Source organism: Panthera onca, chromosome D2, assembly GCF_046562875.1.
Source record: "Panthera onca isolate mPanOnc1 chromosome D2, mPanOnc1 haplotype 2, whole genome shotgun sequence".
Lineage (NCBI taxonomy): Eukaryota > Metazoa > Chordata > Mammalia > Carnivora > Felidae > Panthera > Panthera onca.
In genome coordinates, this window is record NC_138349.1 from 6,092,017 (window position 1) to 6,106,275 (window position 14,259).

Sequence of the window (14,259 nt, forward strand, 5' to 3'; positions counted from 1 at the left end):
GTGCCTTCTGATGGGGAGACCTCGGAGCCGCGCTGGGATAGGTAGAGACCGCGCACGGTGGTGCGGGGTGGGGGTGGGTGAGGGTATAACGTCACAGCAGAGAGAACTGTCAGGGTGTCAGTTTGGCTAGGACTAGACTGCCAAGTGGGGGTGCGGATCGAGGGGGGGTGACCATAGATGCCGCTTCCAAATTGAACCTCATTTCGAGGTCGGAAGCCCCAGGCGGGTCATGGTAGGCAGTCCCAGGGCAGGGCAGTGGGATGCGGGATGATGGCAACTGGGCAGAATGGATACACTGCGGTGACTGTTGAAGTGTGGAGGAGAGAAGGTGAGAGAAGCAGCCGAAGGAGGAAGGCAGGAATCACGCTTTGCTCTCCGCCTCTGAGGGTACAGACTCTCCCGTCTAAGGGCCTCCCCCCTCCCTTCCCCCGTCAGGGCTCTTTTGCCCACGTCACCATGGTTACCCAGGCTGTGGACCATCATCCCCATGCAGCTCCCTGGGTCCCGGGGGTTGGTCGTGTTCACGGGCCGACCCTCACCGGGGAATTGGAATGTTTCAGAATTAGTCCCTGCTTCCCCCTTGCAGAATGAATCTGGGGCGGGACGAACCGAAAGCATCGGGTATGGCGACCTCAGACATAGGGTGGGGTAGGTGGGTTGGCACCCACAGGCATAGACAGCACAGAACCTGTAGCTCGTAGGTGCTCAGTCGGCGGCAACCCTCACTATCCTCTGTGGACCCAGCCCAGAGCCTCCTGGATTTCACCCCTGCGACCGAGACCCCTCCTAGCCTGACTCTGCCCCCCTGCACCCAACCCTGCTCAGCTGGTCTCATTGGCTGTCCTTCCTTGCCTCAGGGTCCCTAAACCCGCTGGTAGAAGGCTTATCTGTCTCTACTTGTCTCTGCCCTACAAAATCCAGCCTCTTCCTTGATCTCTTGCCCCCAGGGCTCTTCCTTCTGCCTCCTGCCGTGCCCGTCCTGGACCCTGTGGTGGTGTGCACTTAGCTCTTTCTGAATCGCTGTGGCTGTGGCCCTCCCAGCTTGTCCCCACAACCCGTGAATGTGTAGAAGACCCACGAGGAGTAGCCCCTTCTTCCATGAAGCTCTCCCTGATACTCCCATCCACTCCCCTGCCCCCTCCCTCTTCCATTTGAGCGCTCGTGGCTCCTGCACCTCTCTGGATCCCCACCCTCCTGACTGTCTTCACTTTGGATTACAGTCCTGCGGGCGTGCTAGTCAAATCGCCCTGGATTGTAAATGCCGGTGGGCGCGCGCCTGCCGCCCTGAGTCACTCTGGGCAGCCCTCCCGCACCCGAATTAATCTGAATTGCGTTATCCACACTTCCCAAGGTGATCCAAGTCAGAGCCATTCAAATCACGGACCAGCAGAGGGACGGAATTCTCCGGAAGGCGCTGCAGAATTCCTTCTCCAGCAGATCTGCCTTCAGTGATGATTCTTGGCTGGAGCGAGCATTAAAATTAATTTGCATTCCCAGAGCATCGAGCTGGAGAAGTGACCCAGCAGATATGAGATGGCTGGGGAAGTCATCGCAGTAATAAAAATGTGCTGTTCATCACGCAGCTAGCTGAGCACCAGCCCCGTGGTCCCACGTTGTTGCCTGGTCTGATCTCGGGAATGTTTTTCCATAAGACATCTGAATAAATATTTGGGGGTAGTTCTCCCGCCATTACTCACAAAGGAGTTTTTAAATGCGCTTATCAGATAAAAGTAATTGTTACTTCATCAGCCTGCAAAGAGAACAAGGAGCATGATTTAGCTAAAAGACTCTTTCCCTGGTTCAGAGATACTCCTTTTCTCGATTGCCTGGATTTTATTTTCCAAATGATTTCCCTCTTATCCCACAATGCAGTGCAGTAGTAAACCTTGCAGTGACACTGAGGACATAAATCTACTTGGCAATGAGAAGGAAAGTTTATTCATCATCTGTAAATCACCATATTTTGTGGTTCTCGAAAAAATCCTGGGAAACCCTGGAATTGGAGCAAACAATGACTCTCGTATCAACAGTTAATCTTTCGGACTTTCACCAACTGTTGCTGTTTTATGGTGAAGAGTGTGATTTGAGCCATTGTTAAAGTTCCTTTAAATGAGTAATTTAGGGGCGCCTGGGTGGCTCAGTCGGTTGAGCGGCCGACTTTGGCTCAGGTCATGATCTCGCGGTCCGTGAGTTCGAGCCCCGCGTCGGGCTCTGTGCTGACAGCTCAGAGCCTGGAGCCTGTTTCAGATTCTGTGTCTCCCTCTCTCTGACCCTCCCCCATTCATGCTGTATCTCTCTCTGTCTCATAAAAAAATAAATATTAAAAAAAATAAAAATAAATGAGTAATTTAAACTTGCCTTTGAATACACACACCTTTTAAAGAAAACGTGGGGGCAAGTACACCAGATTTTCTTTCTAATAGAGTTTAAATCCTCTAGCTACAAATAATAACTTTGAAAACAGCATTACAACTGTTAAAGGCACTGAGAAGTTGTGCACCAATGAAGACTGCTTACATTTGTTTAACCATGTTTTCCCTAAACTTTTTTTTTGTTTTGTTTTTACCTTGGAATGCTTTGATCTACTTCTTGAGAGTTCACTTTGGAAATGTTGTTCTAGAATCTTTGCTTATAGAAAGATCTACTATGCTTTGCTAAGGAAACCCCAACCGGAGTGTAAGTCTGCCGTTTCCCACAGCAACCTGGGACGGCGGGAAGGGGGCCTTACCCTCCTTGCTTGTATTCTTTTGGTCTAGCAGTGCCAGGAAGCAAGGGTGGAGGGCCGTGGGGGCCTCTGGGCAGCAGACTGTGGTGCCGGCTTCGCAGTCTGTGTTCGGCTTTGCCCCACTGGATGCTTGTGCGTTGACAGGCCCTGCCTAGACCGTGAGGGTTCCCCTGGCATCTGCACCAATGCCATCATGCTGGTACCCAGCACGATGTCCATCAGACAAGAGGAGCCAGGTAGTCCCTTTGGAACGTATGTCACAAGCGTGACCGTGTGACATAATGGGAGAAGGAGGGGGCTTGTCTATACCAAGAGCTCAGACAGGAGTGATGCGGGGGAGAGACCTCGCGGACACAGTCTCGCCTTCCTCTGTGGTCCCCGTGGCTTTTGTGGGAGCCAACAGAGAGCCTTGGGCCCCTTTATCCTTTGCTGGGTCTTTGAGGAGTGATTAAGTAATAAATGGAAATTTGTCTTTGGCCGCAGGGATGGAGTGTGGATGGAAAGGAGCAGGGGTGTTGGGGGGGGGGGGTGAGAAAGCAAACAGAGTAGAAGAAATCCACCCCCCTTGTCCTCAAGGGGTTTCGCGCCACTTGGGGAAAGAGCTGGTCTGGCAGACAGCTGTAAACCAAGTCTAGAGCCACGTCGGAAAAGCCCCTGAGGGCTTGTGCTGCTGCTTTTGGTCTGAGTTCAGGATCTAACCAGGGAATTGCGTAAAGACTCCATTTATCTCCAAAACTGTTCCTAATAGACGTGTTTGACCTGGGGATCTGTTTCCTTCAGCTGGAGCTGTGGTCCCCAGGCCCCGTCTGCACCATGCTGGGTCAAGAGTTCTCCCATCACAGGGCGCCTGGGTGGCTCAGTCAGTTACGTGTCCGACTCTTGGTTTCGACTCAGGTCACGATCTCCCGGTTGGCGAGTTCGAGCCCCACATCGGGCTCTGCACTGCGCAGATCCTGCTTGGGATTCTGTCTCCCTCTCTCTCTGTCCTTTCCCCCACTCACTTTCTACCTCTCTTTCAAAAAAAAGAAAGAAAAGAAAAGAAACTTAAAAAAAAAAAGTTCAGTTACGAAGATCCGCCTGTGTTCTTGGTGAGCCCTTCTCATCACCGCACCATCCCCGCACCCAGGCTCTGAACTCGGGGTTGAATCTCTGTGCAGGAGCTGAGCTCTCCATGAAGAGAACGAGTGAGTCTTCTCTAACCAGGAGGCTTCGTACTCTGCTTCTCACACTGAGCCTGCAAAGAGAAACGGATGATCCCCGGAGACCTCTGGTTTATTTTTCATTTCCGAATGTTGTATGCCTTCGCCAGAAGGATCTGAGAGCCTCACTACACTCGCACACTTTGATAGCAGCCTCTCTGTTGTGTGGCCGGGTGGTGATTGGGACGAGCATCACTTTCACTTAAATGCCAGCATCTGGGCCGCGTCCACCACCTTCCGGGCCCCCGGAGCAGGCTGTTCACGGTGTGGAACTGTCATTCAGAGCAGGATTCCACCGAAGGCTTGAACAGATCCGAGAAAAATGGGAAACGGTTATCCAGCCCAAGACTTCATCATCTCAAGAGCACTTCGGAAGCAAGCGGCCTAAGAGTCTTTCCACTTGCCTTTGTCCGGTGTGATGTGTACCATTTAATTTCTGGAGGGCTAATTAGTCCAAGCGAGACCCCTTTGCTGTTGCCTCTGTCAAGCAGATTAGAGGTCCCATTGAAGGGAGCTGAATAGAAATGAGGCGCAAGTAAGGAGATTCAACTCTTGAAAACCACCATGTGATTATTCCAGCGGCCGGATGGTCAGCTGCTCATTGGCTCTGAACAGCTCACTGGCAAAATGAGCAGCCTTGTGATCTCAGAACACGAGATTTGGGGGGCCTTTTTTTAGAGAACATCCTCAGAGATGTTCCCCCCCAAACACACCCCATTTTCATTCCTTTTGGGAGGCCCTGTCTCTAATAGAAGATTCTGAGAGGTGTAGACTTGGTGTCTACACTCCAAAGTGGTTTGTTGGCTCCCTGCTGGATTCTCTCCAACAGGCATCCCTTGGTTTTGGTGTTTCTAAGATAGGGGAAGCAAGTGCCTGAAGGATTCTTCAAAGTGCTCAGGGTGACTGCAGAAAATGAGCTTCTGGGAGGGCATCGTAGTAATAAATCCAGTGTGAACTTGATTATCATTTAGATTACTTGTTCAATAGGGAAAATGAAGCTTTGCAATCAGAGCGGTAGATAAGGGCTCTGTGCGCAGAGGAAAAAGAACCTCAGCCCCATAAACAACCAATCTGCTGGCGTCTGGGTGATCCTTGCTGCCTCCTGGCAATACTGTCAGCCCCCTGAATGTGGAGTCCACCCATCTGTGTGTATGTGTGTGTATATGTGTGTGTGTATGTGTGTGTATTCACATGTAGGAGGTGAGGGCTGTAGTAAACACCCACAGGTATTTATAGAGGGGTATCGGGGCTCAGCTTTTACTCAGCTGTTCTCCCAGAGCAGCCTCTAAAGCACCAAAATCTTGGTAGCTGGTTATTGGCTGACTTTGAAACAGGCAAGTGCTTAAGCATGTCTGGCCTTGCAGATTAAATGATCAACACAGGCCCTATGGCTCGGTTACGGTAATGAGCCAGACACAAGAGATTGGGAGTGGGGGGGGGGGCAGGGGCGCAGGGCACGACTTTCTAGAAATACAGAAATGGGCAATTTACCTTAGTCATTTTATTGAAAAAACTGAAAACAACCCCCAAACTTCCTCGATCTGAATGTTAATGAGAAGTGACTACAGCCATGGTTTTCTTTCCTCTATATCAGTGAGTTAGAACAACAAAGCTTCAAGGAAAATCCATAAAAGACCAGTAAGCAGGCTGAAAATTGTTCTCGCCCGTCACTTTAATTTCATAAAGGCAGAATTTTCATTCCAAGAGAACGGATGGATGCGATTTCGCTGTATTTTTGAGCAAAGCTCATGCAGGATGGTTTCTATTCCCTGAAATGAGGTCCCAGACGGGTCCCCTGCACCTGTCCTTGTAAAACCATCTCTGGCTGCAGGCGGGTCCCAGAGGGGCTGCCTCATTCCTCTCCACCGTTGGGGACAGCTCTTCCTTTTTCAAGATTCGGCTTAGCTGTCTGCTGCCCGGAAGTCTCCCCCAGAGCCCTGAACCCCACACAGACCCTTGGTTCTGGCCCCTAAAGGCCTCATTTATCTGGCTCTCACCCTGGGCTTAGTTCCCCGGGTGTCTCACCAGAGCGCCGAAGAGGTGAAAGCATTAACAGTCATCACATGAATGGCCAGTCCAGTGCACAGCCTGGGCGTCACCCTGATTCCTGTCTCCCGGCCCACACCTCACTTTGCACATGGGCAGTGTCCCTGAGGCTGGAGACCACCTGCTTCCCGGCCCCGGGAGCACCGCCGTCTCCAGGATCCCCCCCCCAGGGGCCTGATCTGCCTCCCTTCGGCCTGTTTGTACCCCCTCCACCCGGTTTGCGTATGAACAGCCACCGGTCGTCTCCTAACAACACACGTCAGATCTCCTGTGTGAACCCCACGTGGCTCTCTGTCTCTCTCACCGTGGAGAAAAAGCTCCTAAAAACAGGCCTGCAGAGCACAGTACGGATGCCTCCCAGTTTGCGTGCACGTTAGCATCATCTGGAGCTTGGGGTTCACGTTTCCAATGCCCACGCGCGGGCATCGTGGTCAAAGCCCCCTGGTGGTTGTCAAGGGTGACCTGGGGGGAGAATGTTGCTGTCTTTGATCTTGGGCCAGCCACTGGCCTGACGTCACCTCGCGCCTCATGCCCTCCTCCCTCCCTCGTTGGTTCCCACCAGGCCTCCCCACTGCTGGTCTTGTGGTCATTTGGGTTGTGGTTTAAATACCTCCTCCCCCGAGGGGCCCTCCCGACCGCCCCGGCCCCCCTCTACCATGCGGCCATCAGAGCACTTGCCTGATTGTTTGTGGCCAGTTTGTAAATTATCTGGCCTCCCCCCTCCACAAATGAAATTCATGGCGGCAGGGTCCTACCTACTTTTGTTTTCTTCTGACCCTCCCCTGGTGACGTAGGAGTTGCTCATTAGATGTAGGAGGAAGGAGGATAAGAGAAACAAAGTTTGGGTGCATCTCATGGGAAGGGAGCTGGCACTCATCAGGACGCCCCAAAATATGGATTCTGCAGTACAAATTAGCAGCAGTGTTCTGAGGTCAAGAGCCTGTGTGGACGGGGCTGGACTGATTGGGGCTGAAACCCAACTCTTTGAAGTCCGATTACCCGGACGCTAAAGCACAAAAAAATCACGCGCGTGTCACAGGGTTGGTGTGCAGGTCAGGGGAGATCAGGTAGGAAGGCGTCCAGTGAACCCTAGCGGTCCTGCTATAAATCACAACGTGGACCCCTCGGATGTGACACACGGCTCTCAAAGTGCCAGGCCGGGCTCTGTTCGCCCCCGTGAGGTTGGGAGCCATTAGCGACACCCTTGTTTTATTTCACACAACTTCCTCCAGGGGCATAGACCTGCCGCCTCTCTCTTCCCTCCCCAGCAGAACAAAAGGTCTCACCGTTCATCCGATGTGTTTGGTGCTGTTAGGAAAACTCAAGTCAGCAGCGGAGGAGCAGACACTTTCCCAAAGCGTGGGTGGAGCCCACCAGCTGGGGCGCGCCCTCTTGGACCGAGCCCTGCTTGTTTTTTGTACCTAACGGGGCTGCTGGGCCCCAAATTCAAATTTCCGCTGAGGCACAGCAGGCCACGAAGAGTTCAGAAAACAAAACAGTGGAGGTGCCAAGGAGCTTGCATTTGCTTTTGTTTCCTCTTGGAAACAAAACCAAAGCTCCATTGTGGTATCAGGTGCTCTAAAGAAACAAACTTTAAAAAAAAAAAAAATCTGATTTTCCAGAGGAGACAGCGTACAATTGGATTAAGATTGTAAAAAAAAAAAAAGTCACAACTCCAATTTGTATTCGTATTCCCTTGGAACACTGTCTGTCTGTCCGTCTGTCTGTCTGGGTTGACTTCCCTCTACTCTTGAGCGGCTCCTGAGCGAGTGCTAATCCAGGTTTGAGTCTAATTTTTTGTAGAGGTTCCTTCTCCACGCCTGAGTGGGGGTCTTCAACCAGTCATACAAGTGCTCACCCAGGCGCATAAGTGCCCACCTTGAGGTGCCACCCCATTTCCTTGGGAAAGTGATTAGGTTGTGTCTGAGGCTCTCCACTCTGGCCTGGTCCTACCTGGAGCGAAGGCCAGGTGTGGGCTGCTGGGAGGCACCCTGGAGATCTTCGCGGTGATGTTGGCTGCTCCTTTCTCATACCTTTCCAAACACTGGGGACATTTCCCTCTAGCTGGGAACATTCTTCTGATTGTTTTGACCCCTCTCGTATTTCTTCTCTGAGTCTTCCCTTTGAAGTTTAGCAAGGGTGCCATTTTTTCTTTTGCGTTGAGTAACCAGACAGACTACAAGCTCAGCCACTGTGTTGTTTCCAACTTGTAAATCAGTACCAGTGTTTTCTTTCTCCAGAGGGGACAAATTTGTTAGCATCCCTCTCTTTACCCACCCCCCTTCGTGTATATTCATGGAAAATTCTGTAAGCCCGAGAAGTCTTGCGTGGCTCTACTGAGTGAGGGGATAGATCCACGTGGAGATTAATAGAGACACATGGGGTCTTTGCTGGGGATCCCAAGGAGCCCCTTTCAACTCTGTGACACTTAGCTAGGATGCTGCGTCGTGTGCCTGCTTTGCTCAATGGAAGGGGTAAACTGGTCACTGTCTAGGTGTTTCAGAAAGCATGGCAGCTTCTCAGCTGTAACTCCATGTAACACGTACCCCAAGAGTATTTTTGCGTGACCGACTCTTGGTTAATCCATAGGGTGGAGAGCATCGTGGGGATTTAAGTTATTGCAAAAAGGTACATATACACTGTTTTGAAAACATACATACTAATTTGGGGCACCTGGGTGGCTCAGTCGGTTAAGCGTCCAACTCTTGCTTTCAGCTCGGGTCACGATCTCATGGTTTGTGAGTTCGAGCCTTGCGTTGGGCTGTGTGCTGACAGTGCAGAGCCTGCTTGGGGATCTCCCTCTCTTTTTCTGCCCCTCCTGCGTGCGTACGCGCTCTCTCTCTCTCAAAATAAATAAACCGTTAAATAAATACGTACCACTTTTAGTCTACAAACCTCATTGTAATTAGTAATATGTATTTACACTGAAAACATTCCAGACTCATAGTGATTTTCAGTCACTGTGCACTTTCTCAAAGGACCCTAGACAGGCGTTCCTACTATGTTGTTGTCCGTTGCCTTTCTGACTCTGAAAAGGGGTATTCCCACCGTGAGAATGGATTCAGAGGCTGAATGTCCCTGGGGGGGGCCCACTTATGAGTATCAACCCTTGCTCTCAAAATGCTCTAGCGATAGCTGGGAGACTTCCTTGTCCTCAGAGGTACCAAAAACCTGGCGTGGAGATCTTTTGTGGATGAAATGACCAGACACCCGTACCCAAGGTGACCCTGAGGCATTTTGGGGCCACCGTAGCACTGCCCCCCGCACCCTAGGAATGTTGCTAGATGAAGCACACGAAGGAGTCACTGTCTACAAGGTATGTTAGACACTGACCTTGTACTTCACGCCCGCGTTTAACTGTCATCAAGACCAACCTGCTGGTTGTCAGTTTCAGTCCATTTATGGTATGTGAGTGTCCACTGAGCCCTGCCATGTTTGTGACAGGTGGGGGCTTAGACTGAGGCTCAATAACCAGGTACGTCCTGGGCCCACTGTAACGTTTCTCTAGAAATGTGCATTAGCCATAGCTTCTGAAATTAATCTTTCTGTTTCTTTCCAGATAACTTGTTCAAACCCAAAGAAAGGTACATTTCGGAGAAGGAGATGCACCTGCGATCTAAAAGGTACTTGGTGGTGGTTGGAGGTCAAGAAGTTGTGGGGGAAGATGGCGGACGGGGGGGCCGACGCATCCAAGTGCCGTCCAGAGCGGCCATTGTTGTCAGCTCTGCCTCTAAGGTCTGAGGTCTTCTTGGCCGTGAATTTAAGAAGCTGGCTGAAAGAAGTGCGTTTGTCCAATCGCACCTCGGAACGTTAATGCCGTTCTTGGAAAAGCCTTGGGAAAGCGGTGGGTCTTGGCTTCTGAACTGATCCGGTAACTGGTCTCTGAGAGATCCCAGGCTCGTAATGGGAGCGCTTCTGCACGCTCTCATCGTCTCTGTGGGCAGGAGCCGTCGGTCGCGGTGCACCTTTGAAGGTAATTTCGGGAGGAGGACAGAGGTGGTTTCTCCTGAGGGCCTGGACGGTGGCGGAGCCTGCCGAAGAGAGTCCAAACTTGGAGGCCGCTGGCGTGTGGGAGACCACAAAGCCACAGAGGGGCACGCGCTGGGCGTTCCCGCTGTTGCATCCCCGGCAGGCTTGGAGGCCTCGCCGTCCACAAGCTAGCTGTCCCTGTTCTGTGTGGCTGGTTGCTGCCCTAGACCCCTACTAATTCTCACCCACCTGCTGCACACAAAGGGGGCCATTCTTTCTGAGCCCCAGCCTCGTCACCAAAATGTTATAACTCAGCAGTGTTGGCCAAGTGTTGGCCGTTTTACTGTCGTGCCAGTAAAATGTCATCAGTTTATCATAAAGTATCTAGCGCTGGGAGGAGCTGTAATAATTAAACCAAACTGATAGTGTGCTGAGAGAAACTATGGAAATAGGAAGAATATGTTTCTCCACGGCCCAGGCACAGCATTTCTGCTTTTACCATGATTGTCTCGCTTCTGTGATAATTAGCCAACTTCGGTCATCTGCAGGGAACCCCTTTGTGAGTGAAAAAGTGCAAGGGAGGAGAAAGGGGGCCATCCCATTAGCAACCTGGTTCACCGCCTTCTAGCTGGGGGTTTATAGGGCCACTGGGTTTTCAGACTTGCCGTTTTAGAAGTGTAGGGTTGTGTATACCTCAGGCCAAAAGTATTCCTTTTTCAATTCACTGAAAAAATTCAGCCAACTCTCTCCCTCCCAGTCTCCAAACCCAAAACTGCTATTATGGAGCCTTGCAATTAAAATGATAGAGCTCAAGGCAGCACTCATGGTGGACAGGATCGTCCTATCGTTTTAGTAAAGAGGAAACTGAGGTTCAGAGAGGACACACAAGCCAGGTTAAGGTGCCTCCCCTGGAAGGAGTCAGTGCTGGGGTTTTCACTCTGTGCCCTGAATGGGCTTTGACCCTGGCCCTCAGTCCTCAGTCGCACCAGAGCTTTCTTTTCTTTTGTTTTCTTTGTTAGTAGTTTTTATCTTAAAAACTCAAAACAGTGGAGATAAAGCTACAGTCCCCCATGACCAACTGTCTTACCCCCATATCACGTCCCTGCACCCAGGCCTTTCTTCAGAGACCCACGCTTATCAGCTGTGTATCCTTTCTGTGCCTGAAAATAGACTTTTACTTCTACATCTACAATTATCCATTTTTAAAAATTTTTTTTTTTACATTTTATTTATTTTTGATAGAGACAGAGCACAAGTGGGGGAGGGGCAGAGAGAGGGGGAGACCCAGAATCCCAAGCAGGCTCCAGGCTCCGAGCTGTCAGCACAGAGCCCGACGCGGGGCTGGAACTCACAAACCGCGAGATCGTGACCTGAGCCGAAGTCGGATGCTTAACTGACCGAGCCACCCAGGTGCCCCTACAATTGTCCAATTTTTAACCATAAAGGGCATCATATTATATATATTTTTTCCATAGCCTTTTTTCACTTTATGTCTGCGGGGTCTTTCTATGTCAAAAGATACAGTTATGGATGATTTTCCTCATTCACTTAAATATCTGCCCCGTGGTGCATCGTATGGATATACCGTAGGTTATTTAGAAAATCCTTTTAACAAAATACTGCATCCAGGCCCCTAGGAGTGAGACCCGGAATTTTTATCTGAAATTGCCCACACGATTCAGATGGTTGGTGTCAGGAAGACGGTCTCTGTGCATCTGAAGGGATTTCCACCATGGAACTTTGGGACATTCAGCTTGCCTACTGATTCCTTACAGTCCTCTCCCTGGCCCTTTCTAGAATAGTTCCTGGATATGGCAACCGTGTGTTCATTTATTCATTCAAACCGTGTCAACGGCATAAGCTTTTCCCAGACGTTTTCTGCTACCTGGTCGGGGGACAGTGCTGTGTAGAGATGGACAGACCAAGGTTCGAAGCCCAGCCCATCCTCTAGCTGACGGACTTGACATGAGTCTCCCGGCCTCGCCGGGGCTCGGGTTCCTCATTCCCATGGAAGCAGGACACTGCGTGCCTCTCTCGACTGTTGTGACGATTGAGAACATTCACGTCAGGTGGTCAGCCCGGTGCTCAGAAACCAAGATAACGTCACCCGCTAATTTTGTCATCATTAATATTTTTATACTTCGTTAATTACTATTTTAACAGTGGAACCGATTAAACAAATTTTGTCTGGCTTTCAGACATGAAAGAACATGACAAAAAGGTGTTGATCCACGTGCCATGTATCTAGCAAAACCCAAAAGCCCGGGCGCAGACGCTCTACTGTGTCTGTGGATTCTCGCAGAAATATTGTTTGGTGTCAGTATGCAAACAGCTCCCGTTAGGAGGTAGGAAGGAAGGGTCCAGAAGAAGGTCTCTTGGGCCCCACTTCCCTTGAAAACTCCTCATTTTACACCAGGACAAGAGCATAATACGTATGCCTGAGACGTATTTGGAAGCAGTTTGATTAGGAAGGCATCAGGTTAAGGGGTAAATACACATTTGTGTGTGTGTTATTCCAGCACAATTCCTGTTATTTCCATGTATTCAGCGCTCTGTTTCTAAGTCACAGGAAGGTAAAAACAAATTGTAGGAAAATGGTCCCTGGGGCAAGTTTACACGGAGGGGCAAAGCAGTAGGTTTGGAATCTCTCGCTTTAAACAAGCATGTCTTAGACAGTGGGAGGGGAAGGTGGCAAAGAAGGGACGGTCACTCCCACAGCTGGCTTCTCAGCTTTGACCCCGGGTCGGGGGGGGGGGGCGGGGGGCTGCCCACTGGTGATGTCCCAGCTTCCACCGCCTGTTCTGGAGACAGAGCCGGTAGGGCAGCGCTGGGTCCGGGCGCCTCCCAGCTCCGAGACGGCCCCTCTGCAGCTGGGCTCCTCTTTGTAGAGGGAGAGCCTGCCGACAAGACAGGACACAGCTCCCCTACAGGCACACGTCGTCTTGCTACCATTCCACAGGTTTTCTGAATCTGTTTCAGAATCTATAATAACTTGCCGGAAGTTAAAAGGAAAAAAGAAGAACAAAAGAAAAGAGTGATCTTACAGAGTAACAGACTCCGTGCTGAAGTCTTCAAAAAGGTAATGGCCTGGCCCCAGCAGGTGTGATGTGTGCGTGGCTCACAGATGCTGAACCTGAACTTAACATGTTTGTCTCCTGCTTCCCTAGCAATTACTGGACCAGCTGCTTCAAAGGAACGCGGTCTAAACACAGGCCGCCCTGCTGACCCCCTACCTGGACCCGAGATGACTTCAAACGCTGGATCAACCATTAAACGTAGCATCATCTTCATGAAATGAAAACTTATTTTATTTTGGATTTTTTTTTCAGAAAGGAAAACCTAGCTTCCTGAGTTGCTTACCCAAACCACGCAAGAACAGTAACCCTTGAGGAAATGGGTCACCAGACTCTAGAGGGGTGACCGGTGGGATGCAAACCTCTAGACACAGTCCCTTCATTTTTCCACTTTGGAACTTACTTTTAGATTTGGAGTTTCAGCCAAATCCCACCGGGGGGGAAGGCCTTATCCGTTCACATGGGCCTAGATCCTGGGGGGTTATTGGTTGTTTTTTTTTTTAATCAAATTTTGGGACCTAAATCTATCACTTTTTAAGTATCAATCCCAACTTTTGCCAGTTCTGCAAACGCCAGGTTAGCACCCGTTATTCTTCAAAATTCCCTGGCTGTGTGGGCCACAGAATGCTAGGAGCTGACCTTGGAAGGTAGTGGGCACTCTGCCAGAGGCCAGGGGGCACGCAGCCTGCTCCTCTGTGACCTGGGGTGGCCAGGGCACCCTCACTACCCCACCCCGCTCTGAGTGCTCCTCTAGAAAAAGACTCTATTTCTACAGAAGCCAGGAGAGCAGAATTGGTGGGAAAAAAAATTATAGGTGACCTCAGTGTTCACCACAAAGCCCCCTCCTCCCCAAACAAAGGCCGGCCGGGTCGCCAAAAATGGCCCGATGGCTCCAGCTCTGCCGTCTGTCCTTCCAACAGTTGACATTGTTCAATATTTATAAATGTGTGTTCGGGGAGTTAAGAACCTAACTAGTTTTTATCAAAAATGGAAATAAATGCAGTTATTACAAAAATTAAAGTATCGCTGTTATGTATTCCGCTTTATGAACCGAGCAGCCTCTACGGATGACACTCGGTGAGAAATGGTCTCTGACCTGCTCCTCTTACTGCCCCAGCACCCAGGTCAGGAGCCCCGTGCTTCCTGATGCCCGGGGGAGGAAGGTCGTCCCCAGAGAGCAGGCTTGGGAGAAGCCAGGCCCTGCCGGCACCCCTGTCCCCATCCTTCCTCCAATATTGCATAGACC

At 50.6% G+C, this 14,259-nt stretch overlaps 1 protein-coding gene across 1 annotated transcript in view; it reads left to right on the top strand.

Moving 5' to 3' along the window:
- CD2H10orf90 (chromosome D2 C10orf90 homolog) overlaps positions 1 to 13,867 on the top strand; it is a 270,251-nt gene extending 256,384 nt beyond the window's left edge. The window contains 3 exon segments of the mRNA XM_060641211.3: positions 9,530 to 9,593; positions 12,919 to 13,018; positions 13,107 to 13,867. Coding sequence (XP_060497194.2) covers positions 9,530 to 9,593; positions 12,919 to 13,018; positions 13,107 to 13,145 — 203 coding nt within the window. The 3' untranslated portion in view covers positions 13,146 to 13,867.
- Positions 13,868 to 14,259: the final 392 nt, after the last annotated feature.